Source organism: Urocampus carinirostris, chromosome 20, assembly GCF_059441175.1.
Source record: "Urocampus carinirostris isolate Australia breed hairy pipefish chromosome 20, RoL_Ucar_1.0, whole genome shotgun sequence".
Classification (NCBI taxonomy): domain Eukaryota; kingdom Metazoa; phylum Chordata; class Actinopteri; order Syngnathiformes; family Syngnathidae; genus Urocampus; species Urocampus carinirostris.
The window spans coordinates 20,014,779-20,040,364 of NC_142368.1; the positions used below are offsets into that span (position 1 = coordinate 20,014,779).

The following is a 25,586-nucleotide window of genomic DNA, read 5'->3' on the forward strand; positions in this document are numbered from 1 at the left end:
TTTCACCTAATACTGTTTTTTCGGAGGCATACTTAATCTTCACCTTTCCTCAACGACAACCACCACCAAAACAATGAAGTAATCTTGACGCAACGAGATCTCGTCAGCGTGCAGACGAAAACTCGAACCGCGAGACCAAAACAACAATGGCGGATCTGCCTGACGCAAAGTTTGGAGTGCGGTAAATCTTTGTTTAAAAACAAAAAGTAATCGGGTAATAATGACAATTTTGTGTCAAAAACGTTGCCTCCCGGGGACGCACGTTGATTTGACACGATGCGTCCCCGGCAAAAATGATGCGTCTAGGACGCAGGGACGCAGGCAAACGAGAACACTGCTTACTGTACACCTGAAATAAAAGTAACTGTTTCAATCATCACTTACTGTTGCCCTTTTGAGTGTATTCATAGCGCTTTCACTTCCTAAGTCTTTAAAGATAAACATAAAAGGAGATTCGTCTCTGCCTCATTTTCAAAATGTTACGTAAACATGTAATGTAATTGTCATTTTATCAAAAAGCTGATGCGCGACGAGTGAATGCTCTCTAGTGGTAGCCGCTAGGACTGCGTGTGACCTTTCTGTCATGCGGAGCAAGATTTTTGTTCCAAATAAATATCGTGTATCGAAATTCTCGTGTTAAGAGATGCTCGTATATAGAAGTAGGACTATACTTAAATACGTGCAAAAGGTTTCCATTAGACGGCAGAATTTACAATAGTCAACGGATTAAGAATCCGCGAACGGGTTAATGTGATAATCAAGCTATCCACTAAGGGAATTTGCGCATCGTATTAACATCCACGCCAAAGGATATATGTTGAAGCCGTTTCTTTTGTAGGATTTGGCTAACGTGCCGATCGCTAACATGCCGGCTTCTCTATAAACGACTGTTAAGCCGCGGGTATCGGTTCGCTGACGCATAGGGAGCTTTTCAGTCAAACTGAGCTCGGCACTTTTTCACCAAACGAGTGAATTCACTTTCTGGAGAAATACTTAATTGTGTGTTTCCTTTCCGGGAAAAGGTTTAGAAGTAGCTGGACTCGGATGTGGGCAGAATTTGTCAGCTATTGCTTAACCCTCGTGTCATGCAGGTATATATTATGTACATTTTTATGGTTTTTGTTTTTTTTCCTCGATCAGAGAGTGTTGGAAAGTAAATACGTAGGAGCCCAATTCCCCCTGGCTTTTGAAAACACGTGGATGTTCAAAATGGCATTGTGCTGAGAGTTATATGTAATTTAGTTTGGGAGCCAACCTCTTATTATACACAAAAAAATGCTTGTACATCATTTGGACGTACATACATCCATTATAATTCAGAATCATTGATATATCATGAACCTGGTGTATTTCAATGCATTTCAAAGGATTTGGGTATATTTTAAGAGTCAATTGTATCCGAAGTAAACATTTTCGTTGAGTATTCACACAACTACACCAGCCGGTGGCGCCAAAGCCCAAATAATAGTGGGTTGAAGACTAAAATAACAGGTGAGGTTTTTGGTAAACTACTATCGCCCAAGTATTGTCACATATTGAAAGAAAAAAATAATAATTGGGAAAAAGTACGGTACTTTCACGACCAACGGGTTCACTGTGTTAAAAGGCAAAGTCTCTGTAGCAGGTTCGATTTCTGCATTTAACATGACACAGGACGGACTGCAGGATAAAGCGCGGGTGCCCTCTGCTGTGGCAAGCGTACAAGTGTGCGTATTTTCAAAATTCAACACAAGCGAAGCTGAGTTTATTTGCAGTTTTTTTAAGTATTGATTACAAATTAAAATTTAACATTTCCAAAAAAAGCTGGTGCAAAACAGTTTGGTACTCACATTTCTTTTGCCGGTAATGCATATCAAACAAAACTGTCACAGTCTCCGTCCTCGTCATCGGTTTCTGACCAGAACAACTTCGCTAAATGTCAATTAATATGTTCACTTTCGATGTCGCTTTTCCCAATCCTAAGGCCACCGAGATTGGTCTGCGTCCGTGGCTTTACATGACACAGGGCGCACCGCACTATAGGGCGCACTGCACAATTTGAAGAAAATCTGAGAACTTTGTGTGTCTTATTGGTCTTGAAAATACTGTAAATGTGTATGGGCTTATAGGTCTGTTGCCACTGAACATGTTGACTGGTTGGGAGTCAAAAAATATTCATAAATAGCCGAGTCATCACACTTTTGGGTTCACGTCCAAATGATGTGCACCAAAATACATTGTGTCGCATAAGACAACACATGCCACGAGGGTTAAAAAAATTTAAATGTATCAGTAAAAAATAAAAAAAAATCCGGTATTATACTCACTTATGGCACCCATTTCTTGAAGGTGTAAAACCCGTGCATCCACCCCTCCCCCCCCAAAAAAAAAGGATTTTAGGGTCAAGAAAAGAAACTCAAGTATTTATACTCGTTTTTAAGACTAGTGTACAAAATGTTTTCGAAATGCTTTATGTGAAATGAATCAAGCTTTTTTTTTCTTTTTTCTCAAAACAACTTTTATGTCTTTGTCTTTTTATGTCTGAGATTTTGTTTTTCTGTGTGTGAAAGACATACGTCAATGCACCTTAACAAAAGGAAAAAAATGATCCGTTTTTGAACTGGATGTGATCTTGTCCCATCCACTTTAGACGGGGTTGCGTTTCGGATTTTGTGAAAAAGCGAAAGTTTAAATGTTCGGGAGATGAGGCTAGACCAGGGGTCTCCAACCTTTTTCAAGCAGTGAGCTACTTTTTATTATTAATTAGCACAAAGGGCATCCAGTTTTTAATAATAATAGTACTATAAGTATTTTACATGTATTATTTAAGAATAATTGTGTCTCATAATTAATAATCGTTGATTAATTGTGTTAATGAGTGAGTAATTGCCCCTAGTTGTGAATGATCAAGTTAGTAATCGTCCCTAGGTGTGAACAAGCGAGTGAGTCGACTGTCTGTGTGCCCGGCAGCTGGCTGGCAACCAGTTCAGGGTATCCCCTGCCCACTGCCCGAAGATGGCTGGAATGGGCTCCAGCACCCCCGTGACCCTACTGAGGATAAGCGGTGCAGATAATGGATGGATGGATGTTTTTCATTATAGTCTGTTCAGTCCTTGGAGACTTCTTGTGATTAAGGTCTATTCAAATAAACATGAATTGACTTGACTAATAATACATTTTATTTCAAAGCGCCTTTCAGGACACCCAAGGCCGCTGTACACAAAATATAAAACTACAATAAGATTACAGTGAAACAGACGAGCAATACATACAAAAATAAAAAGTGTTAAAGTACATTAAAAGAAGGGAGAGGGACATTTAATAATAATATTTAATGAGTTTTTTTCAGAAATGCATATTATTACCATGTTATAAGCTTGCTACGTTGTTACTGTGTTATTTATTACCTGGTTAATTTTTGGAAGTAGGGTTAAGTATAATTGGTCACTAAAAATTATTTTACAAGAAAATCACTATGACTTAGCACTGGTGAGCTGTTTTCAGACCAGCTTCGTGGGCACCTCAGCTGTCCTGTTACCCCTGGGTAGCACGTTGGAGACCCCTGAGCTATACAAAGGATTTGGGGGGAATGAAAAACATGATGTGATTGAATCAGATATTTTTAAATGTTTTCAAAAATATTTGACTGGTTTCGAGTGCCACGTAGTCTGCCATGAGTGCTTACGTGGCAAATGAATGAAGGTGAAATTTGTAGTTCTACTGGTCGAATACTGTAACCTGGAGAACAAGGACAAAAACACCTTAGAACGTCACGTTGTAGAAAAACGGCTTCCCCCAGTGGAGGCTCTTTACAATGCCTTGCAAAAGAATTCCCCCCATCTGGACTTTGACTTAGCCATTCTAACACCTTTATATTGTTAGTTTTAACCATTCGATTCGTAGATTTTGCTTCATGCTTAGGTTGCTGTCCTGTTGGAAGATGAACCTCCGCTCCATTTTCAAGTCTCTCGCAGACTCAAACTGATTTTCTGCTAGAATCGCCCTGTGTTTGGGTCCATCCATTATTTCATCAACTCTAAACAATACTTCCAACCAATGTTCTTTTCCAATCCACTGATTTATTCCAATCCCACAATGACAAAATCATGACTATTTGTGGCTGAATTTTCCACTTTGTAGAACATAAAATATTCCATGCAAGGCAAATAAGGATGGTGATTCTCACTAGAGGCTGTTTTTCGAAACAAACACTCGATATGTACGATGAAAATGTCTGCCTTGCTGGGCTATTATGGGATGGAGACTAAAATGCTGAACAATCCGATCACATGAATAGCCCCCCCCCCCAACAGCATCTCTACGTACTCCTGTTATTGTACTTCTTTTCCAGGGATGTCCTCTCGTGGTACATCAGGGTTTTTATCTTCCGTGCCCCAATCCCACAACAACCCCGATATTCCCGCTGCCCCCCAAATTGAATTTACATCTCGAAAAAAGACTGAAAGCTGTTGTTTCACTCCAAACGTTCTGTTCCATTTTATTGTATTGTCTTTTTTGGGAATTTAGTGCCTTTTTTGGACAGTAGACTGTTCTGTAATTAAGATGTAGTATATATACATTTTTGTACAGTTTCTTTGTTCATTTTTTTTACTTGTGTTTATTTTAGTATGATATATACAATGTATAAGAGAATAAAGCTATATCACTGAAAAAACCTCATTGGAAATTAAGTCTGTCGGTGGTGAGGCCCCTCCTGAAGAGCAGTTGAGAGTTCGAAACAATTACCGAGTAGTGTTCAACTTACCGTTTTTCGGGAGGATGCCAGAAAAAATGGTTTAGTCAGCTGAATTAATTTATAGAAGAAAAGAGTATTTTGGAGTCCTGAGAGTCTGGTTTGAAGATAAAGCACAGCACCGAGACTGCCCTTTTAAAGATTTAAAATGATCACTGGTACTACATGGATTTTAACTCGTGCACTACCAATGACGACTAATGATTGTCATTGCCATTGATGGCTATAGACATCAACCTTCCACTTCAGTTTTCAATGAATGAAAGTCAATGGTTAAGCGAGCTTTAGTTTCATTGCCAATTCATCAATTGTTTTTGTCATGAAGTCATTCCCTACCAACGACAATCAGGAGTAAAGTTAGGGCCATTTACAGATTTAGACGTCAATCATCCACTTAGGTAACTTGCTAAAAGGAACTGTACTTGAAGATAATGAATTTAAGCTATGTTTAGTTTCATTGACAATCACATTTTTTCCTAGTTGGGAAAATAATGTAATGAACATATTCGGATGGTGCCACTAAGGCCTTAAGTGAACCTACTTAAGTGAAAACTGGAGAAATGACAGATTTTTGACGTCTATATTTGTTGATGGAAAAGAATGAGTTTATGACAAATTGTCAACTAAATTAAACTGCTTGCATTGTTTTCCAGACCGGTTAATCCATTGCCAGTCTAAACGGAAAAACATAGAATTGACATCTAAAGCCGCCAAATTTAGATGTCATTGGTAGTCAACGAGTGAATACATTTACAGTTTCTGTGCTACTTAATCTCAGTCCTGCCTTTGATGCATTTTGTAAAAGACTCCAAAACCTGGTGAGTATCTCTTGTACTGTTTTGAACTGTTTTCATTTCTATCTCACAGACCAACTTTTCTTGGTAAGCGCATGTTCCTCAAGAACCCATGAAGTTAAATGTGGGGTTCCCCAAGGTTCAATTTTAGGCCCAGTACTTTTTAATCTGTATACATTTCTGTGTCCCCTGATACCACCAATCCTAAAGATACCCTTTTAAAATGCAGATTTGATATTGGGTTATGGTCCACACTGTTATGCTGTGGTTCAATGGCTTAAAACCTGAGGCCATCTGCTGTCACTCCTATCCATTTCTTTTTATTTCCCGATGTATTTTGTCGCATGATATTAACATTTTTGGGGGCTTATTTAGTCGGTTGTAAGATACAGAATAAATAAATCACATTTTTTTAGTGGAAGTACAATGTTGGCAACAAGATTCACTTGATATAATTGGAAATTATTTGACTGCAACGCAAACTTTTTCTTCTTTTTTTCAGTGGGTTTTTTTCTACTTTATAAATTTCTTCAAAAAAATCTCATTGTGTTAATTTTTTCCGAGCTGTTACCTTTTTCTTTTTGTTCTCTATTTACTTTTTTCCTACATTTCTTTCTTTTCTTTTTTTTCTGGCTTTTTTTCAAAAGATTTTTTTCTTTTTTCTCTTCCTTTTGTTTCTTTTTTTCTCAGCTTTTCACTACTTTTTCATTTTGGTATTTTTCTTTTTTGTTCTATTCCCCCCTACCTTTAAGTCATTTTGTGCATAATTTTACTTAATATTTGGTCATGTTGGGATTAAAAAAGCAAAAACAACCCGAAGAGCCGTTTAGGACCTGAAAGAGCCAGTTCCTTTTAATGAGCCAAGCCGAAGAAGCCGGTTCTTGACATACTCTACTAACTTTACTCAACTTCGTTCGACTTCAAAATACCGCATTTAGGACACAACGTCAGGGGAACCCTTGCATTTTTACCTTCACGCACTGTAACTTTGACTTAAGTCGCTTCTTAATTAGTAATTTTGAGCCCTCATTTTTGTGCGCTGGCTAGATTTTTTTGTGCGCTGAGAATGTGCCGGCAGTGCGCAATTGCGCACGCACGCAGCTTAGAAGGAGCACTGGTTAGGATAAAGGATTTTATTGTTTTATTGTACACTGTTCTTTTATGCCGCACTTTGAGTGGCAATTTATTGCATAAAAACTGGTTAACAAATTGATTAGATCTGTGATTGTTTGACAAATGATCATTTATTAGTGTCAGGTTTTTAAAAAATGACCAAGACTTAAAGGTCCTTTCTCAAGGCACACAAAACATCCTAGACAAAAATCAAAAAATTGCTTAAAATGTTTGTAGCGGTAAAACATTGTTTCCTTTTGGCATGTCGCATGAAAACCATACTGATGTAAAAAATACTTCCACAGCTGACCCCATCAAGTTCAAGAATTCTTGCCGCCCCCTTCACTATTCCGAGACGACGTGGCCGGAGCGTCGCCTTTGGCCAGAGCGGTAAGCGCCGCCAAGTTAGGAGTTGATCCCGACAGGTTGGCGCTACGGCGCTGGTGCCGCCTCCGTTTGCCACCACCACCACGGCTCACCCTGTCCGGCCTTACCAGGACCCCGTAGCCCGGGTTACAGCGGAAGTAGTGTTTGCCTCCCACCGAGCCGTCGTTCTTTCCTGGTAAAAGGCATAGGGGTTTAAATTTATTTGCAAAACCTGTGAAAATCCTTCATTTTCCTCACTCACCTGCAGGCACCTCAAGTTCCACTCCCACCCAGAAACCCTCGGCGAAGTCTGTCGGTCCCACGTAGCGCACGGTGCCCCTTTTGTTGTTCCCCACGGTGACAAACTCCCCTTTTTTAATCCAGTCTGGTAGTTCCAACACGGCTGCTTCTCCTTCATCACAGTCCAAAACCAGTTCCAAGGGCTCGGCAAGATTGGGTTCAGACTTGGAAATGTGGGTTGGCCCCGGTTCGTTGAGGATACGCTGGAAAGACTTGAGCTCTGACGACTGAACTTTGTGAATCTTGAAAGGGTTGACTGCTGCTACTGCAGCTTTAGAAGCTTGCTCGTCTTGATCGCCGGATGGAGCTTGGATAGAGTTCCTTAAAGGGTCCAGGTAACATGTGAGGAAATCAGAATCCTTCGCTGAAATCGGAGGCAGCTCCGATGAGATTTTGGTTGAAGCTTCGGAATTGTTGGAGTCCAGAGTTTGTTCTTGTTTGGGTAGTTCATTCTCCTCAGACTGAGTTGCTTTGGCTAATTCTTTCGTGTTCTTTGGTTTTGAGTGTGTTACTTGTGCTTCCTTTGAATTTGTTAATGGAGAGGCAAGATCTGAATGCTTGTGTTCTACAGAATCATATCCTGGAGTATTGGACTCAACATCTTGAACTAACGAATTTTGTTCCTGGCCACTCTGATTGAAAACTGACTGATCATCATCAGCTTTTGACTTGAGCAGGTGGATGTTCTGTGCCGCAGCCTGAAAGAACTCCTGAGGTTCTTCACCTGATGGATCTCCAGTCACCAGGCTGTTGGATCTTTTCCCAGTCAGGGGTGGCAGGTCCCAACTCAGCGTGTAGACATCCGATAGCGTCGCTGTGGAGATGCTAGTTGAAATGTAGCCGCTCGACGCTTCGCTTGTTGTACTTAAAGCCGAGTCTTCGGTCTCTGGGATGATCGGTGGAGGGAGAGGAACTGTCCTGGGACTCTCCTGTTGGACTTCGCAGGGCCTTGTTTGGTCTGTAAGCTGAAGGATAAATAGATTACGAGATTCAGCATGAATTCTTAAAATTCTATGATATCGGAGGTTAATTGAGTCTAGCAAAGTCAGACTTAATATTTACAGAAAGGTTTTACACAACTAAGACAGACTGACTCACTTTAAAGTGCGTACTCATTTCTTCTTCGACACTGGCCGAGTGCACCACGATACAAGGAACATTCTGCAATAAGAAATTGTATCTTTAGAGTTAGATGGCGCTTGGTTTGGCACTATTTGCGCTATTCCATTGACAGAAATTGCAGAAGCGGATTTGGTCTAAGTTCACATGTGATCCTGTTAGAATCAACGCACTAACAAGGGTTGAAATAGAGCAATTGCAAAGAAAAGCAGCCCGCAGTGTCATTATCCTGGGGCCTCGTTCAATCCAGAACAAGGAAGACACAAGACACTCAAGCTGGATTTATCCATGCAGGAAAGGTGGCGTCACACAGACGCACTCCAATTTGCAGTTTTTACAGGCATTTTATTGACAAACTTTGTAGCACATTAACACAATCATAATGCATCATATGGTCCACCTATTAATTGGGGATTTACCAAGCCATTTTATCTTGTAAAACCGATAGCAATGTATCCATTTGCTGAATACTGTGTTTTCGTTCTCCTTCTCTCGGCCAGTCAGCAGTCCTTTGATCAAAGTGCGAAGTACTTTTTGGGGTTGTTCCTGTCCCCATTACCTGGGAAAACTGAGGGATCTCTAATTACTATAATGTCATGCAGCCTGCATGTCTTGTGAAACCACAAATAAGATAGATAGATAGATATTTTATTCATCCTCGTAGGGAAATTCAGACTTCCAGCAGTATCCTTTTATTGTTTGTACAAGATTAACAGGATGGCCTTGTAGTTTAGCAACAGCGGAGTGGATGACGTCACACGCTAGACCAAAAGTTCGACGTCCCTGCAGCAGATGGAAATCTTTGTGCCCAGGGTTACACCACCATGTGTTCACGTAGATAGCCAGTTCACCTCTCCGCTTCCCGCAGGCTTTTGTGTCTCTGTCTGCCCTAACAGCACTGAAGCCGGGTAGCTCCACGTTAGCGTCCGGGATGCTAGACCTGAGCCACGTTTACGTAAAAGACAGCAAACTGCACACCCTGTACGCTTTGATGCTTTTCACCAGCACAGCCAGTTTGTCAGTCTTATTTGGTAGAGAGTTCATTTCCGATGATTACGGACGGTACCGAAGGCTTATAACGCCACTAGCAGCTTAGCTTTCACCTTAGCTCCGGCTCTGCATCCACGATAGGGCCCCCTCATCACGCCGGCACGAGAATTCTTCAGGGCAAGGAGTTGATTCCTCAAATAAACGCGTTTTTGTGCGTTAAAACCCATAACGATAGGATAGAAAGTAATCCAAAGTGTAGTTGGCAAACGAGACGAAAAACACCGAAGATAGAAGCAGACGATAAAAACAAGAAATCACAAAAAGAGCGAGATAACACGGAGTTGGTGGAAAGGCTGCCGCTTGCGGCAGCGCCTATATTTTATATATAATTATAATTAATATATATATGATATATAAGACCAAAGAAATGGGGTCCATTTTAAAAAGCACATAGAGGATAAGTACTAAATAGGTGAATATATGGTAACTATAAAACCTTTGAATGACTCTTAAAGACAATACAAGAAAATCAAAAGTGGTCCGGCAAAGCAGGCCATCTGTTCTTCGTCCGTGTAATGAGGTCTGCGTATTCATGTTTCACAGACAAACAATACGCATTTAGCGGCGTGATTAGCGGCGACGAGGGTGATCCGAGACAAATGTTTGTTTATCGCTGCTCTCCGACACAATCACGGGAAGAACAATCTGGATAATTGCGGAATCGTCGCGAGCGTGCCCATCGCGGCATCTCTCGAGTTGATGAAATATTGTGCCTTAAGCTTTCAGATCGGTTTTCTCAAATATGAAGCGTGAAATGATAAAACATTGCGTCTCCGGCTTTCTAATCGTTTTTCTCAAATGTGAAGCACACAAGGCAAGACGGGATTTCAACAATGCGCGGCCTTCGTTCTCCATGCATCAGATGGGAGAATACGCAACCTACGTGGCCGGTCGAGAACAGGTCAAACACGTCGATCCTTTCCTGCGGGGGTTCAGAACAGCCCATCTGAAAGTTAAATTGATTCTCTTTGATGACATTGAGAAAGAAGCAATCCATATGATGTTATTAGATTTAGGGCTCTCCAAAAAATATAATAATTAGTGGCAAAAAACAATCAAGATATGTGTATAAACAGATTGTGATTTCATATTTTTGCCATATCGCGCACCCTTACGCGGAGATTTTCCCATAGCGATTCTTTGATGAGCTTCCTGCAGGGTCCTCATCAGACAACGGGAGCTTTTGCTCGAGCTTCACCTGCTCCTCATTACTGAACAGTATTTCTCGTCTGCTCGGCGTAATCTCTGCTTTTGTGTGACCCGTCAATCACGGCAAACTACTTAGCGTGTGTAGATGCCTGACGCTAAATTGCAGAACGGAGTTACAGACGTGATTCATATTCATGTCGGCCGATGTTTGCGCAATTCCAATCAAGTCAATGATCAACTTCAATGGATTGAGGAAGCAAGCTGGAACCCAAGAAATCTTGTTTTTAGGCTTAACTGTCTTACGATAGAGAAAATCCTGATCTGAAGGCAGTACCTGCTGATGGACAGCGTTCTGGTCTTGACTTTCTTGGTGGCTTCCAGAAAGCAGTGACTTGAGGAGGTGCGGAACAGTCTTGACTGGAAGAAAAAAAGGAAAGCTGAAGTTGACATACAAACAGTTAAGTCGATTGTTACCTGTTTCTGGGTTTAGGCTACGCGATACTGAGTGGCCCATTGAGCGCCTGGACGGAGGGGGAGGAGCTTCTGAGAGGTCCTGATGACTCTCCCAACCCTGAAAAACACAAATAAGCAGAACGTCATCTGCAACTTTTACTTTGAATGTTTATGTTCTAAAATTGAAAACTGTAAGAGAAATCTCAAAGCTGAAGGCAAAAGTCCAGGATGCGTATCACCTTGAAGTCAGCAAATTTGTGAGTTGAGAAGACATCCAGATAGCTAGCTGAAAGCTGGGTGGAGTTAGCGTGGTAGGGATAGCAGTTTAGCCAAATGCATGGCAAACACATGGAAACATGACCCAGGGATACCGCTCGCTTACCTGGTTGACGTTTGGTGAGCTGAGGCAGCGTCTGGGACTGGCTGCTTTGCCTTTCACTGACAGCTGCTCCCTCACCGTCACCTCCTGGAAACCAAATAAGCAAGCTCAAACACATTGAGGGCACAATTTCCTGGAAGTGGCTACCTGTCGGAGCCTGTCCAGAGTGAGTATGTTCTCCACGGCCAGGACGCTACGCAAATATTTCTCAATAGCCGCCTCGCTATCGCCGGATTGGTCACCGTCTGTGCTGGCGGCCAATCGCGCCAGCATCTCTCGGTCCTCCGGCCCGTGAAAATCCTGACGACGACAACGGCAAAGTCGGAGTTATGGACAACCTTGTATGATAAAAAATCAAACATTGATGTCACGTACCCCCGGTATATTGGAGACAATTTCAAAGGTGACGCCGCATCCTGGGATGTTGCTGCGCTGGGACATCCGCTTCAGAAGACTCTGGGCAAAGCCCTTTAACACAATCAAGTTTTATAATTTCAAAATTCATACTCAAAAACAGTTCTTATCGCTAATCCATTATTTGCCATCTTGCTAAGCTGACCTTTTTCCCGGTAACATGAACACAGATGCGTTTCCTCAGCACCAATTGCATCTGGGCAGGGTGGCTCAACTCCACCACAACACGTACGGTCAGGTAGACCCTCTGCTCACCGGATGTCACCCGGCTGAGCTCGGAGCACTCGTGAACTGTCGAATCCCAGGATGCCTCGACCTTCGCCTAAAAATTCAATGTTAATTGACTATTTAACTGACCACTGATATATGTCCCCTTACTTGCGAAACGTAGTGTTTGACAACGTGAAGGTCAAAGAAGTCGTCTTCATATTCCCCAGCGAGATACGAGTCCACTCCTCCGGCGAGGGGTGCCGACAGAGTTGACTGGAAATCGTCCGCTGCGGGAAAACAGAAGACATGATTTCACCCTCCCCTTAGTTAGGAAGAAATATTTGGGTCTAAATACCACTAAGATCCAGAAACAAGACTGGAACGTGCGTTTCCATTCCTGCGACAGGAACTCTGCAAGACAAAACCAGCATTGTTGAGTTGGAATTAAATAATCCGTGAGATAGTCACGCACACCTTTCAACCGGGGCTCCTGGAATGCCGCTACCCGCTGTCGGCACCAGAACAGCGTTGCGTTCTTCAGTGAGTGTGAGGCGGTGCTCCAGCAGCTGGGACTCCCGCTCCAGATCGTCTTCTGACTTATCTGGACGCAATTTGCAACGAAAATAAGATCTTATAAAGCTATGTCTGCCCTTTGAGGTGGGTCTACTACGACCTAAATTCATCTGCACCTGCTTTGGACACGATTTTCTGGAGCTGCTGGTCCAAGTACTCCTGCCTCTGAGTCAAGGTTGCCAACCACTGTTCCCTCATTCGTTCCAAATCTATTTCCTTCACATAAGTACATCCCAGAATTTGCTTTAGATAACGAAAACAACTCCCATAGGTCACAGATGGGTTGGATGTGGCCGTTCTTACTTGGTAGCTGTCCATTTCCTTATCCCCGACCTGAAAATACAATTTTCTTATTCAAATCACAAAAAATGAGAAAAATGTTTCTCATGACCCCGTACCCGAGAAATGGTGCTATTTTTATCATCCTTACCGGCAGTGAGTCTTTTGGTGAAACTTGAATCTTAACATCTCCAATGGACACGGAGAGGATGGAGGTGGAGATGAGTGGCATGGTGCCAGAGTCTGGCACCGAGCGAAGCTCGACCTGCACTCGACGAGACTGACCCTGAAGTGGTTTTTGAGAAATGAGCATTTTCTTTTTGCAGAAATACAAAATTTCCTTTAAAGGCACACCTGTTTAAGCTGAAAGATTCCGCCAGTGCATACATCCTTGCCTGGGAGAATTTCCACGGGTGTGAATTCCCCGGCGTCATTGAGCTCCATGATCTGCACCCAGAGTTCCACCCGGCGGGTCACCTCGCTCCACCTGCAACAAGTGTTGTGTTTACTCTGTCGTTCCACCATTCTTTTTTGGAGGTTCTGATCTTTTGGAGTATGAACCTCTCTCTGAGTGAGCGGGTTTTGGCTTGAATGACACCGAGGTCCCAGAGCGCCAGGTTTCGCCGATGGTTGTCTTGTTTATGACCGTACACCTCGATGGCCACCGCACCCTCGGACAAATACTCCAAAAAGTCCTCTGACACCGGCACTGACAACTCCTTAAATAAAAAAAAAAAAAACACGATGTGTTAAAAAAAAAAAAACCTCAAGCTCTGCATCATGTTCGCCATTCACCTTGGAGCTATCAAAAACTACAGTGCACTGAGGATCTTTGGCAGCAGATGGCGACGGTGCTCGAGCCATTTCCGGAGGGACAAACACTGGTTGGGTTTGACCACAAAAGTGATACTGGCAGAATACAAAGTTGGACAGGTGACGAGGAAGACCGGTAGCCTGGAGGATCTTCACCTGAGGAAACAACACCACAGCAATGTCTTCAGTTGGTCACCCTAGATGAAACTTTTGAAAACCAAATTCTCACCACACAATTCAGGTGACGCTCCCGCGCTTCTGCATCCGTGTTTGTTTGCCCTGAAGCTTCTTCCTCTGAGCTTTCTGTTCCTCGCCACACCTCCACGTGAAGCCGGCCTGCCACCTGCCAGGCCAGAAGAAATCCTTTTGAAGGTTGAACAATAGGTTTGATTAGAAACGCAATGGAGGACTGCCATACCTCACCCTTCTGGTTAATAATGGGCACTGCGTATTGAAGCTTGACGTCATAGAAGAGACACGCCAGGAAAACATTGGCAACCCCGATAAGGCTGTGGTTCTCCTGCTCGTCAAAAAACGGGTCGGCCCGTTTGAAATAAGACCGCATCACCTGGGGGAGAAGCTGTATTACTCAAAAAGACCACAAAGTCTAGGATTCCCTCTTCTGACTCACTGGGTTGTCTTCATCGAAGTCTTTCCACTCTTGATAAAGATCCCTCATGTCCACTAGCCTGTTCTCCATCTTCTCCATTGCCCAGATCTGCTTGCCTCTGCCTTTCCGGCAAACCTGAATGGCAGGCTCACTCAGGACAACATCGCGCTATTAAAAATATCAATGAACATAGTTATGAGGAATGATTTATTTCCCAGACGGACAATATAAGCACACCTTGCGGTTGGCATCCAGATTAGCAGCAGGTATCTGCAAGGTGACCAGATACTCAGTCCTTTTGTTGAGTTCCTCTGCAATGAAGCAGGCCTCCTGAGCCAGAAGGTTGGCACGAACAATCTGCTCTTTCAGACGTCGAAGGCTTCGGGTAATCATAGCCTCCCTTTGTGACAAAAAATAGGATGAAAGTGGATTTCAATCAGAGTCATGATCAACCATCTATGTGTCACCTGTCTTCACTCCAGCGCCGCACACGCTTGTGAGAAGCTGGTGACGTCGAGGCAGCGGCACCGTTTGGTAAGCCTGCCAAGTCTAGATGAAATGATCTGTCTGGGTGAAGCCTCAGACGGAGTTGCTGAAGCTCCTGCTCATACATTTGCCTCTGGCGCTCCAGGGCGCAGCGTTTCTCCTCCTCATGCTGCCTTTCCAGGGTTTGTAACACTGACTGCAAGGGGTCTGAAGAGAATTGAATATCAAGCTTTATGCGATATCAAACAAAGAAGAAGAAAGATGAGTCAATGGTTGCTCCTCACCATTGTTGGCCATTCCTTTCATCATAACTTCAGCCTGAGCAAACTCGAAGCCAACTTCACTGGAGGCATCACTGGATGCATCCAAATCCACCTCCAGCTGCTCCATGCTGAGGCCGGTCTTAGTCCGAGTTCTGTCCTCCTCCTCCCCCCCTACGTGGAGCAAATGTTTGGGAAGATTGATCCTGTATAAAGTAGAAGAATCAAAGTGAGCAGCAATAGGAAACCATAAAACGTTTCATTTAGGATTCAGACAAACCTGAAGAAATGGTTGTTTCCCCACAGGATCCGGTCTCCGTGATTAAGCCGGACCGGACCGGTAACCACAGCGCCATTCACCCACGTCCTTAAGCAGAGAGAACAACTCATGTTTTTGGAGTGAATTGTGATGCATGGCAAAAGTTGGTCCAATGCTGTCCAGAAGGACATCAGAGATGCTAATTGGAGATAAAAGAGGCTCCTCTTACTCTGCTCAAATGGATTGGAAGAAGTATTTCTAATCCAAATTACGCCAGGGTTGATGCTCGATCGCCTCTAAGAAAAAGCGTTCTAAAAGAAGAACTTACCGAGCGTTGCGATTAGGCGTTAGCAGCACGCCGTCCTCCTGAGTTATGTCAATGATGCAGTGTTTGTCTTGGATGGCCATCCCGCAAAGCTGGATGTCTTGCGATTTGGATGAGCCTACTTGCGTGTGTTCCTTCATACAATGAATAAGAAATGGAGATAAGAGAAGATTTGAGTTCTACGTTATATGCGTGGTAAGCACTTTTAAGTAGTAGACAAGCAGCTCGTTAAGGGCGGGGTCGGCGTTCAGGTTGACAAGGAAGCACTTGTCCTCAACCACTCTGATGCCAGACGACTGCAAAGAAATGCCTAAACTCTCCAGCTGCTTTTGACGCTCCTACGGAAAATACAAACGATTGCATTTGTTTTTATCAGAGTTTGCAAGAAAGTACACGAGGTTTTGTTACCTGTGCAATCGACTCTGTTTTCCGAAGTTTTTCTTCCCAAGTCACTGTCATCTCTTGGATTAGTTTCTCTGACTCCTCTAACCGTTCCTTGAGCTCAGGTGCTTTCATCGACTGAAATCAATTGTTTGATTTCAACATTTGGGTTTCCTTGCCCAAAAAAAGTACATTGACAAACCTCAGCCTCTGTGAGCTGCTCCTTCAGTTTCTCAACCTCTTCTCGCAGCTCTCTGATGATTCTTGCGTTGGGGTCTTCGTTGACCACGGCGTGGTTGATGATACTTTTGGCCCGGTCGGCGTAACGCAGGGTGGACAGAGTCTCATCGTAATTGTCTGCTGCCGGGCTGATCGTGGCCACCATGGCGGTGCGGCTGTTCCCTCCCAAACTGTCCTGCAACGAGAGACGCCATCTCATCAAGATCAATTACAAATCAATAATACATTTAAAGATGTATTTTTATCGTGATACCTTGAGCAGCCATGTTAGCACAGAGTCCCTATAGGGTACAAACTTGCTTCTGTTCTTCCCTGCACCCTGATCCGCCAAGGCAGAGATAACCAAACCCAACGTGCTGAGAGATCTTCAGGTAGGAAGACCAAAAAGGACACAATGTAAACAAATTAGTCAATCAAGATCAGTCATTGTTATTGCAGTTGTCTGACTTGTTGATGTTGCTGCCTTCTTTAAGTCTTTCCCCAGCTGCCCCAGTCTTGGCTGCACGCTCACTTCCTGCAAGGTCCACCAGACTTAGCTTGCTAACTTTCTCCCCACTTGTCTATGTGAAAACGCAACAGCAAAGATTGGGATTGAAAATGAGTAACTTCAAAAAGTAAAAGGAACAAAGTTCGGACGAGAAGTTGTCTGTCTCACCCCAGACTGCAGGTCCATCAGAGTATGAGTAAGAATGATATTAAAAACTGCATGTGATCGGCTGCTTTCTTCATTCATGTTCGTTGAGGCCACTGTGCGGGATTTGTTTCCTTCTGACATCAGAGACTCGATGTCCTGTCGGGGTCCAGAAAAACGTAGCAATGGAAACTAATATTGTACTTGTGAATAATATCACCTAATGGAAGCATGTAAAAGCTGAAAAGAAGGGGGCCAAGTACTGAATCGTGCAGAACACCACAGGTAACACTAAAGGGCTCAGATGTCATTTCACCATATTTATCACAGTGCGTCCTATCCGAGAGGTAGGATCTGAATCATAATAGGACGGTTCTTGAGAGACCAATCCATTTTTCCAACCGTAAGATATTATGGTCCACAGTGTCAAAGGCACCACTAAGGTCCAGCAGCTCATGTAAGTTTTAGATGAGGGGATGTTGTCATAATAGCCTGTAGTTTGCAATAGTCTGTTCAGCCCTTTGAGACTCTTTGTGATTAAGGGCTATACAAATAAACATGACTTGACTAGACTTGACTTAAGTTTACCATTGATGTGTCTGAGTGCAGTCTTCTTTACCTTGTAGCTAGCCACAGCCAGACGTGACAGCCCATCCACGTACGGTCCCAAAACGTTGTGTTCCCTCACCCTCAGCGTTTGCCGGCTTCTACAAACAGTGTCATTAAATAGCGAATCCTTTCCTTAACATTGAAATCCAAAGTTTCGCAGACAAGTTTTCCCTCACCCTTTTGGGTCGAGCAGGTCTCTGACCTTCTCGTTGTAAATCTCCATGTAGGAGACTTCTACGGTGAAGCTCTCGCCTTCCCGGGCCTCCTTCGTGGTTCGACAGAACAGGGAGCTGCAGAGGCGAGGGATCAGACCTGGTTGATCTGTTGAGCCCATCATGGTGTAGGACTTCCCGGATCCTGAACACACACGGTTAGTGTTACGGTCCTCATTCGTTGTGAAAATTTTGCGTATTTTTGATGTCTGTGATTGTTTTTTTCGTTTGCTAGTTGAAGGGACTCTGCAGTTCTTTCGTGCGCCCATTGAACCGGTGTTTGATTGCGCAATCATGTCTGCGCTCAAGCGTCCTTGACAACAACCTCTTGTAATAATTGACTAATGTGAGCGCTCAAAAAATGATTCCAGACCATCTGTTTCCAATCCAATTCAGAAAAAGTTGGGTGTATAAATATGTGATCATGCAAGTACAGTATGTTTGCAAACGTTTTAATAGATTTTAATTGAATGAGTGAACATACATACAACTACATAATTAATACGTTTATTCTGAAGAGGTACAAGATTTACCTGTTTGCCCATATGCAAATATGCAGGCATTGTAACCCATAAAGGCATTGTCCAGCAAACTCTCCCCAAGGCATTGGAATACCACTTCTTGACCTGTGATCGTATTAAGTAAGAAATAACATTAAAATGTGCATTTGATATCACAAAAAAAGGGAAGTTCGATGGAATTAAGGCTAAATCTAATGTTAATAGAACCAATGAGAATACAAAACTCCCCAGACCCTATATTTTTAGTCTTATTTTGCAATCAACCTCCGAGAGTTAAAACAAGCCATTGCTTTCCCCGACTCCATAAATAGTTCAGAGCTCAGCCAACATTCTGTGATAAGTATAAGAAACGAGTCATCAGGCTCGCCAGCTAAAATCAGAACTGTCTGGTTAAAAGAAAAGGCAGACCTGCAAATTTGTCTTCCTGGGAGTTGTCCATGGACCAGAAACAGTGATCATAGGCAAAAACCTGAGGAACAAAAAAGATTATGAACTACTTTGTTTATTGAAAGGTATTACAAGTGATCTCTTTGTTTTTAATACTCACTTTGGGTTGATTCCTAATGTAAAAAAGGGGGGAAATAGGTTTAAACGACCAATATTGACCAACTTATTTTACATAGGCAACACACAATATAAACTAAAACAAACGTTAAGGTATTACTCGTGGGCTAACTCCGAAACATTCGAAAATGGCTCAAGTTGTCATGACCACACATGGGCTGATAAAAGGCTTCCCTGTGCAAAATCTGCCAGGCCGTGAAAGAGCAACATTAAGCTCCTTCATTTCCTGGCCTGGCCAGGACATTCCTGAGATAACTGGCAGCACGTCCCAGCTCCAAGGAGTCACTCAACAGGAGGTGAGGGTAAAATCACCAGCGCTACAAAATGACCAAACCTGGAGATTCCACGACCATGAAAAATTTTAATTTGAGGCAGCTCCGAAGTTGATATGGTAGAACTGTGAGGAACTTTTAACCCTAGAGTTACACGAACACAACAAAATTGAAATCTGCAACGGCGTCTGAGTTGATGTGATAGAACTACAAGAACTTTTACTTTGGAGGTTACACAACCCCAAATACAATTGAGACGCATGGAGCTTTCTTCGTTGAGATGATAGAACCGTGATAAACCTAACCCAGAGGGTTACACGAACACAACAAAATTTAGATCTGCGTCGGCGTCTGAGTTGATGTGATAGAACTACTAGAAACTTTTACCCCGGAGGTTACACAACCCCCCAAAAAATTGAGACGCGTGGAGCTTTCTTCGTTGAGATGATAGAACCCTGATAAACTTAACCCAGGAGGTTACACGAACACAACAAAATGGAGATGCACAGAGGCTCTCTAGTTGATCTAAACTAAACACATTTCAAAAGGTCCTTCAGACAAGTTATTATGATAGCAAACCGATAAGAAACTACGATTACAGTTCTATTTCCAGCTGGCTTGACCACAGGGGACGACAACACAACTTCAAAAAGGACATACTTTGAGGGGAGGAGACAACAGTCCACTCCTAAACTGTAAAAGCACTAACAAGGCTTTGTTAATCTGGCAGAAGCTACGATGCTAGCGGCGGCTAGCTGCGGTTACCAAAAGTAACATATTAACATCTCCTGAGGCTCACCCGGCAATTTGTTTTGTTTCTATATGACCCTTCGCAAAGCCGGCCAAACCTGTTCACTTCATTCCCAAAGGGGAAGTGAGGCACTGGAGCATGTCAGAGCAGAGGGAACATGCAAAAACATCAAAAAGGCGCTAACTGGCTACATTTGTGGAGTGGTTTTCGTTTTTAAAACAGATAACGATAGAAACTCTGAAAATAGATGTATTTTATCGATGAAGCAGGTAATCATCTAATCAAAAACAGACTGATTAAGTTTGTGTGTTAATTCCTGAACAGTAAACACACATTTTCTTCTTCGTATTATTAATCAGACTCACAGACTCAAACAAGACCGGGCGGTAGGCGACACACCCTTTGTCAAGAGAAGCAAAGTCTAGGAAGGACGTGTAGCAAAAGGTAGAAAGGACCTAGCATTGGCTGCTTACCAGAAAGGCTGGTTACAACTTGTATCGTATAGAGAGAAATTATTTTGCCGTAATCAATGTATCAACACGTAGATTGGGAAATACGGGCCTACAGACACACACAGTATGTGAAAACAAAGATTTTCCAGCATTTTGTTTTTGCATGAGCAATAAGGTTACACAACCAAATGTGGGACTTAATCAGGCAGTTGTTAAAAGGCCACCGACTGGAATTGCCTCTGAAATCAACAGTAAAACTTCGACCTTGTACAAGTCGCATTAAATTGTTGCCTGGTTTCCCCCTCACTCCTTATTTCGAAGTGTTAGCAGTGTCTGAAACTCATGAGAAAAGGTTAGCGGACAGCAGGGCAGACAACTCTAAAAAAATTGCCTGTCCAGCCATAAAGTTGCCTTTCCCATTTTTCACAACTTGAAACACAATAAGACGACTCATCGCAACAAAACCCATTGTTGCAAAGTATTAAGGATTGATAATCGGAATATATAACAGAACAACACTTTAAATTTAAGTTTATTATAAATCTACTTATAACATTCATTGCATGTATAAGACATCGCTGTTTTCCATCCGCCATCAGTATGTACCTGTATTTACTCATCTTCATTTGTACAATGTTTGCTACAAGCCAAGGGAACTCCTCTTTCCACAACGCTTGTAATGTATGTTTACGTTTTGTAGCGTCATGCATTTTGTTAGCTTCTTTTGAATCTTCTGGGGCTGAGGTTTTGGCTTGAATCCAAACCACTTCTCCATTTTTCTTGTGTTCTCTGTGCGTCTACTTTGGAAAATGATATGCAAATGAGCGACCTTATAACGCTCGGGAGAGTCCGGAAGCACCAAGTTATTCGATGCAGGCTTCTCATTGGCTGCCGGGTATGCAAATTGCCAAACGAACCGAAATTTCCAAACCGAACGTAAATTTCGAAATCGGAATAAAGCAAACGCTCGATTTGAAAAAATAAAAATAAAAAAGAACGTTATTTCAGACACTGGTGTTAGTAATAAATCTGCAATACATATAAAAGCTTTCAATAGTAAGGTATCTTCAAAATAGTTTCAATATTGAAAGACATCCATATTATGTTCTCCAGTGAAAAAAAAGTTTTTTCAAACTTACCTGGGGTCCCCTTTGCTCAAAGTTGCAATAGCGGGATTGAGTATGGTCTGGTTGCCTTCCATTTCCACCACACATTTTGTGGCCAGGTCTTTTTCTAGAGGGAAGCCGAATCAGAAATTTTAAAAGAGCAGTAAAACAAACCGGTCTTAGAGCGCTATTGTTTATGACGACAAAGTCAAAAGTCGTAACATTCCTCCACGGCGGTCACGAGGATAACGCTAGCTAAAGACCAACAAGTGTCCAGCAAGATTCAAACCTGAATGCTTATTTAAAGGTTTCCGTTCAAAGGTGCTTCACGAATATAGGTTTGGATCAGTGTTTCTCAACTGGGGGGTTGGGACCCAAAAGTGGGTCGTGGACCTGTTTTTAGCGGATCGCGGGCATTTAGTGGTACAAAAAACCATCCCGTTAAAAAAAAAAACCATTGATAACAATACTAGGAAAAACTACACCAACTATCATACCAATGGTAAATCATAGGTTGATAAATTTGTATTTCTTTTCCACGGTGAAATCTCCACTTAAGTAGGCGCTAGGGCAGCACGGCGGCGCAGTGGTTAGCGCGTGTGCGGCACAGTTCTGAAGTCATGAGATCAAACCTTCCTGTGTGGAGTTTGCATGTTCTTCCCGTGCTTGCGTGGCTTTCCTCCGGGCACTCCGGTTTCCTCATTCCAAAAACATGCATTTAAAGTTTAATTGGCGGGTCCAAATTGTCCCTAGGTATGAATGAGCGAGTAAGTTGTCTGTGTCTGTGTGCCCTGCGACTGGCTGGCAACCAGTACAGGGTGTCCCCTGTCTACTACCCGAAGATGGCTGGGATGGGCTAACCCCCCATTGAAGCGCTGCAGGGGAGTACAGCAAATGGCTTGAAAATGTTTTTTTATTTAGCTTTTTACTAGTATGTAAATCATTATTACCCAGATAATTGAAAACATGTCGAGATTTATGTACATGCTTTCATCATTTACATTTATTTAAATATGCGGCTATTTAAGGCAGTTTTAGGGGTTGTTTATATGCAATGTAGGCTTATATGTGGTCATTGAAGTCATTTTGGTTTGACTGCTCATTTTAGTTTGGCAAAAATGCGAATATCTTCTCCTAGCTCTGCTTTAAACTGCACAATACTTTCATTTGGAAAAAAATAAAAAATAGAAATGTTTGTTTGGGTTGCAGCTTGTCATTAGGGTGGGAGTCCTGAAGTCAGACCAGTTGAGAATCTCTGGTTTAGATGACATCTTAATACAACTTTAGAAGAGAAAACTATATATGTGTAATAAACAAAACGTGTATTACAATTGAACATAAACATGCATCTCAAAGTAAACCAGGGATCTCAAACTCGGGGCCTTGCGGGCCTATTTCAGCCCTCAAGATGAAGGTTTGGGGCCCCCTTAAATAGTCAAGTCAAGTCATGTTTATTTGTGACGCCCTTAATCACAAGGATTCTCAAAGAGCTGCAAAGACTATTGCAAACTACAGACTATTATTACACCATCCCCTGATCTAAGACCTACATGAGGGCAAGGAAAAACTCAAAAACCTCAGTCAAGTCATGTTTATTTGCAACGCCTTTAATCACAAGGAGTCTCAAAGAGCTCCACAGACCACAGATTATTGCAAACCACAGACTATTATGACCGCATCCCCTGATCTAAAACCTACATGAGGGCAAGGAAAAAAGTCAAAAACCTCCACCCGAGGAAAATGAAGAAACCCCAAAACCTAATGTTCCTGCAGCTCGAGGGAGGTTGGTTTGGATGCTAACTAGTTAAGCAGGGATCAAATTTCACATGCTAATATTTAAGATTGATGTGCGTCTGACCTCCAATAATTGGCAAGCGACTTCCTGGTTTGACCAATGGCAGCATGTACACACACTTTAGACTATACCCTTCAACAAAAGAGTTGATTTGATTTCCTTAAAGGAGCTTAAAGGACATTGGGTGCATCTTACATGTAACTTTAGGTGAGTTTCTTTACTTTGAAAACCCGATGCGGCACAACAACCTTCAGACCTTAGTTCTGGCGGCCCCTAGGTAAATGGGGTTTTGAGACCCCTACAGTTAACCAATTCCTAACACAACATGTTTATGCTGTTGGCTAGTTCAATCGTTTTCCCCAAATCAACATAACTTTTATGACATTGATGATGGAATATCGTTTGACAAACGTGCAATATTTCAGTTGCGTGCAATGTGGTCTCACCTCTCCGACTCATCGGCCGCACCCGAACAGCGACCTTCACGTTGGACTCACTCAACTGGTCGTCCATGTCTGACCTGAGAAACCAAAACGGTCACAAATTCGTTTTGCAAAGCAGAATTAGTTAATTTGCTTATCTTCATCCATCTATCCATGATATCATATTCTGTGCGTGTCTCTGGGCCAGTAGTTCCCAATATTTAAATATATTAAAATACATCAGGGGTCCCCTGAAGGACACCTGAATAGTTCGCAGACTGGTTCTGAAAATAACTCACCCGTGACTGGTCATTGTGATTTTCTAGGAAATTGGATTTCTAACCGGTATGAGATACCATTAGCATTACTAGTATCTTCAAATATATGAAGTTCTTTTAAAAATGAGCCTTTATTTAAGGAATCCCTTTTAGTGTGCCTATTTTAAACCTGCTTCGAATACTTATAACTCAGGGTTTGTACACCTTTTTAACGGCCAACTTTCAAAAGTCAATCTTCCAATTTCTCCAGTACCCTGCATCTTGGTCTCCTAATCTGTCCTCTTGGGCATGACGCGTAGGAGGCGATGACAATGCCATACAAACTAATACCAGCTGACGTTAATCACAAAGAAGAAGAAACGCAATGACAAACTGAAGCCATCAGAGCAGGTGCTTTATGTCATTTTTTAGGAAACTTGATGCGTGTTCTATCGAGTCAGATTGCCAGGAAACAATTTCAAGCATTTACATTACAAGCACTTCACCCAAATTTCAAGAACTTTTCAAACCATGAAACACAACATTAAAACTCAAGCCATTTCAAGGGTTTCAAGTACTCGAACGACCCTGATAACAATACGTACATGTTTTTGTTTTATTTTAAATAAGTCTTCCCTGCAAAAAAAAAAAAAATGGAATAAGGATAGGCACTAAAAAGCTTCAATATGTCCATATGGGCATATAGAGGTAGAGTGCTCGTCTTGGGATCAAGAGGTCGTAGGTTCGATTCCGCTCCTCTGGGTTATATGTCGAAGTGTCCTTGGGCAAGACACTGAATCCCTGATGAGCAGGTAGTTGCCTTGCATGGCTGACTCCCTATTGGTGTGTGGGTGTGTGTGTGAATGGGTAAGTGCGAAGCACATTGTAAAGCGCTTTGGGAGGTCTTCATTGACTTGAAAAGCGCTATAAAAATGCAGACCATTTACCATTGTATTGTCCAGCTGATTTAGGTGAATATATTGTGTTTTCCTTTTTAAAATATTGGTTAATGTATTTTTGTGACGTGCATTAATACAAAACAAACTCGAAATACGGTAATTACATAGTAATAACATAAGTTGTCATTTTCGAAACGCACATCAAACTAGTTCTGCGCTTATTAGTACCAAAAAAAAGTAGCTCAGCTTGCTGACCCCGGAAGTATAGTATTATTGATATTATTCTATCCATACAAAAAAATCCACCGGGAGTTTTTGACACTCACCTCAGCAACTTCGAGGTTTTTATTCCGATTTAGCCTGACAGTTGCACTCAACGTGTGGGTAAAACCCGAAGCGACACCCCCTTCTTCCTTCAGTTAGCCAACTACGCCAACAAAAGCTGCATGACTGAAATGCATTTAAAAAAATAACTATATACTGAAATGACTAAAAGGTTTCTCGGGTTAATAAAAAGTGACGGGGTGTCCATGGCGTCGTCCACCTGTTGCATTTCCTGAAAGTTCGTCAGCAGCTCAAGAGATTTGCTGCGCTCAAGATTTACACTGTCGGCGTTAGATCTATATAGCACCTGTTCGTGATACGCATCCTTATCCCTTGGTGGCTCCTTGTGTTATGCAAGTTTGTTATTTACCTTTTGGGCGACGTTGAATGCGTAAACTTGTTTTGCCACAAACCACGTATATGTTATATATATATTTTTACTTATATTATAATTTCTTATATAATA

At 42.4% G+C, this 25,586-nt stretch overlaps 1 protein-coding gene across 1 annotated transcript; it reads right to left on the minus strand.

The window, feature by feature from the left end:
- Nucleotides 1–6,751: 6,751 nt before the first annotated feature.
- On the minus strand, nt 6,752–25,467 carry LOC148346510 (kinesin-like protein KIF13B). Its single transcript, XM_088325667.1, has 41 exons — nt 25,123–25,467; nt 23,665–23,738; nt 21,457–21,550; nt 18,826–18,838; nt 18,687–18,747; nt 18,291–18,383; nt 17,722–17,902; nt 17,556–17,643; nt 16,961–17,095; nt 16,753–16,865; nt 16,559–16,670; nt 16,268–16,480; nt 16,093–16,203; nt 15,888–16,022; nt 15,688–15,818; nt 15,381–15,467; nt 15,125–15,306; nt 14,822–15,047; nt 14,592–14,754; nt 14,376–14,522; nt 14,163–14,312; nt 13,974–14,087; nt 13,727–13,900; nt 13,493–13,650; nt 13,286–13,418; nt 13,083–13,217; nt 12,956–12,985; nt 12,769–12,868; nt 12,554–12,680; nt 12,435–12,490; nt 12,248–12,366; nt 12,015–12,191; nt 11,831–11,923; nt 11,603–11,755; nt 11,459–11,542; nt 11,316–11,369; nt 11,098–11,194; nt 10,958–11,040; nt 8,404–8,466; nt 7,268–8,270; nt 6,752–7,198 (listed from the first exon to the last, which is right to left on the minus strand). Exons 2-41 carry the CDS (start codon nt 23,729–23,731, stop codon nt 6,960–6,962), a joined length of 5,694 nt encoding a protein of 1,897 aa, XP_088181793.1. The 5' UTR covers nt 23,732–23,738; nt 25,123–25,467; the 3' UTR covers nt 6,752–6,959.
- Between the last annotated feature and the right edge of the window lie 119 nt (nt 25,468–25,586).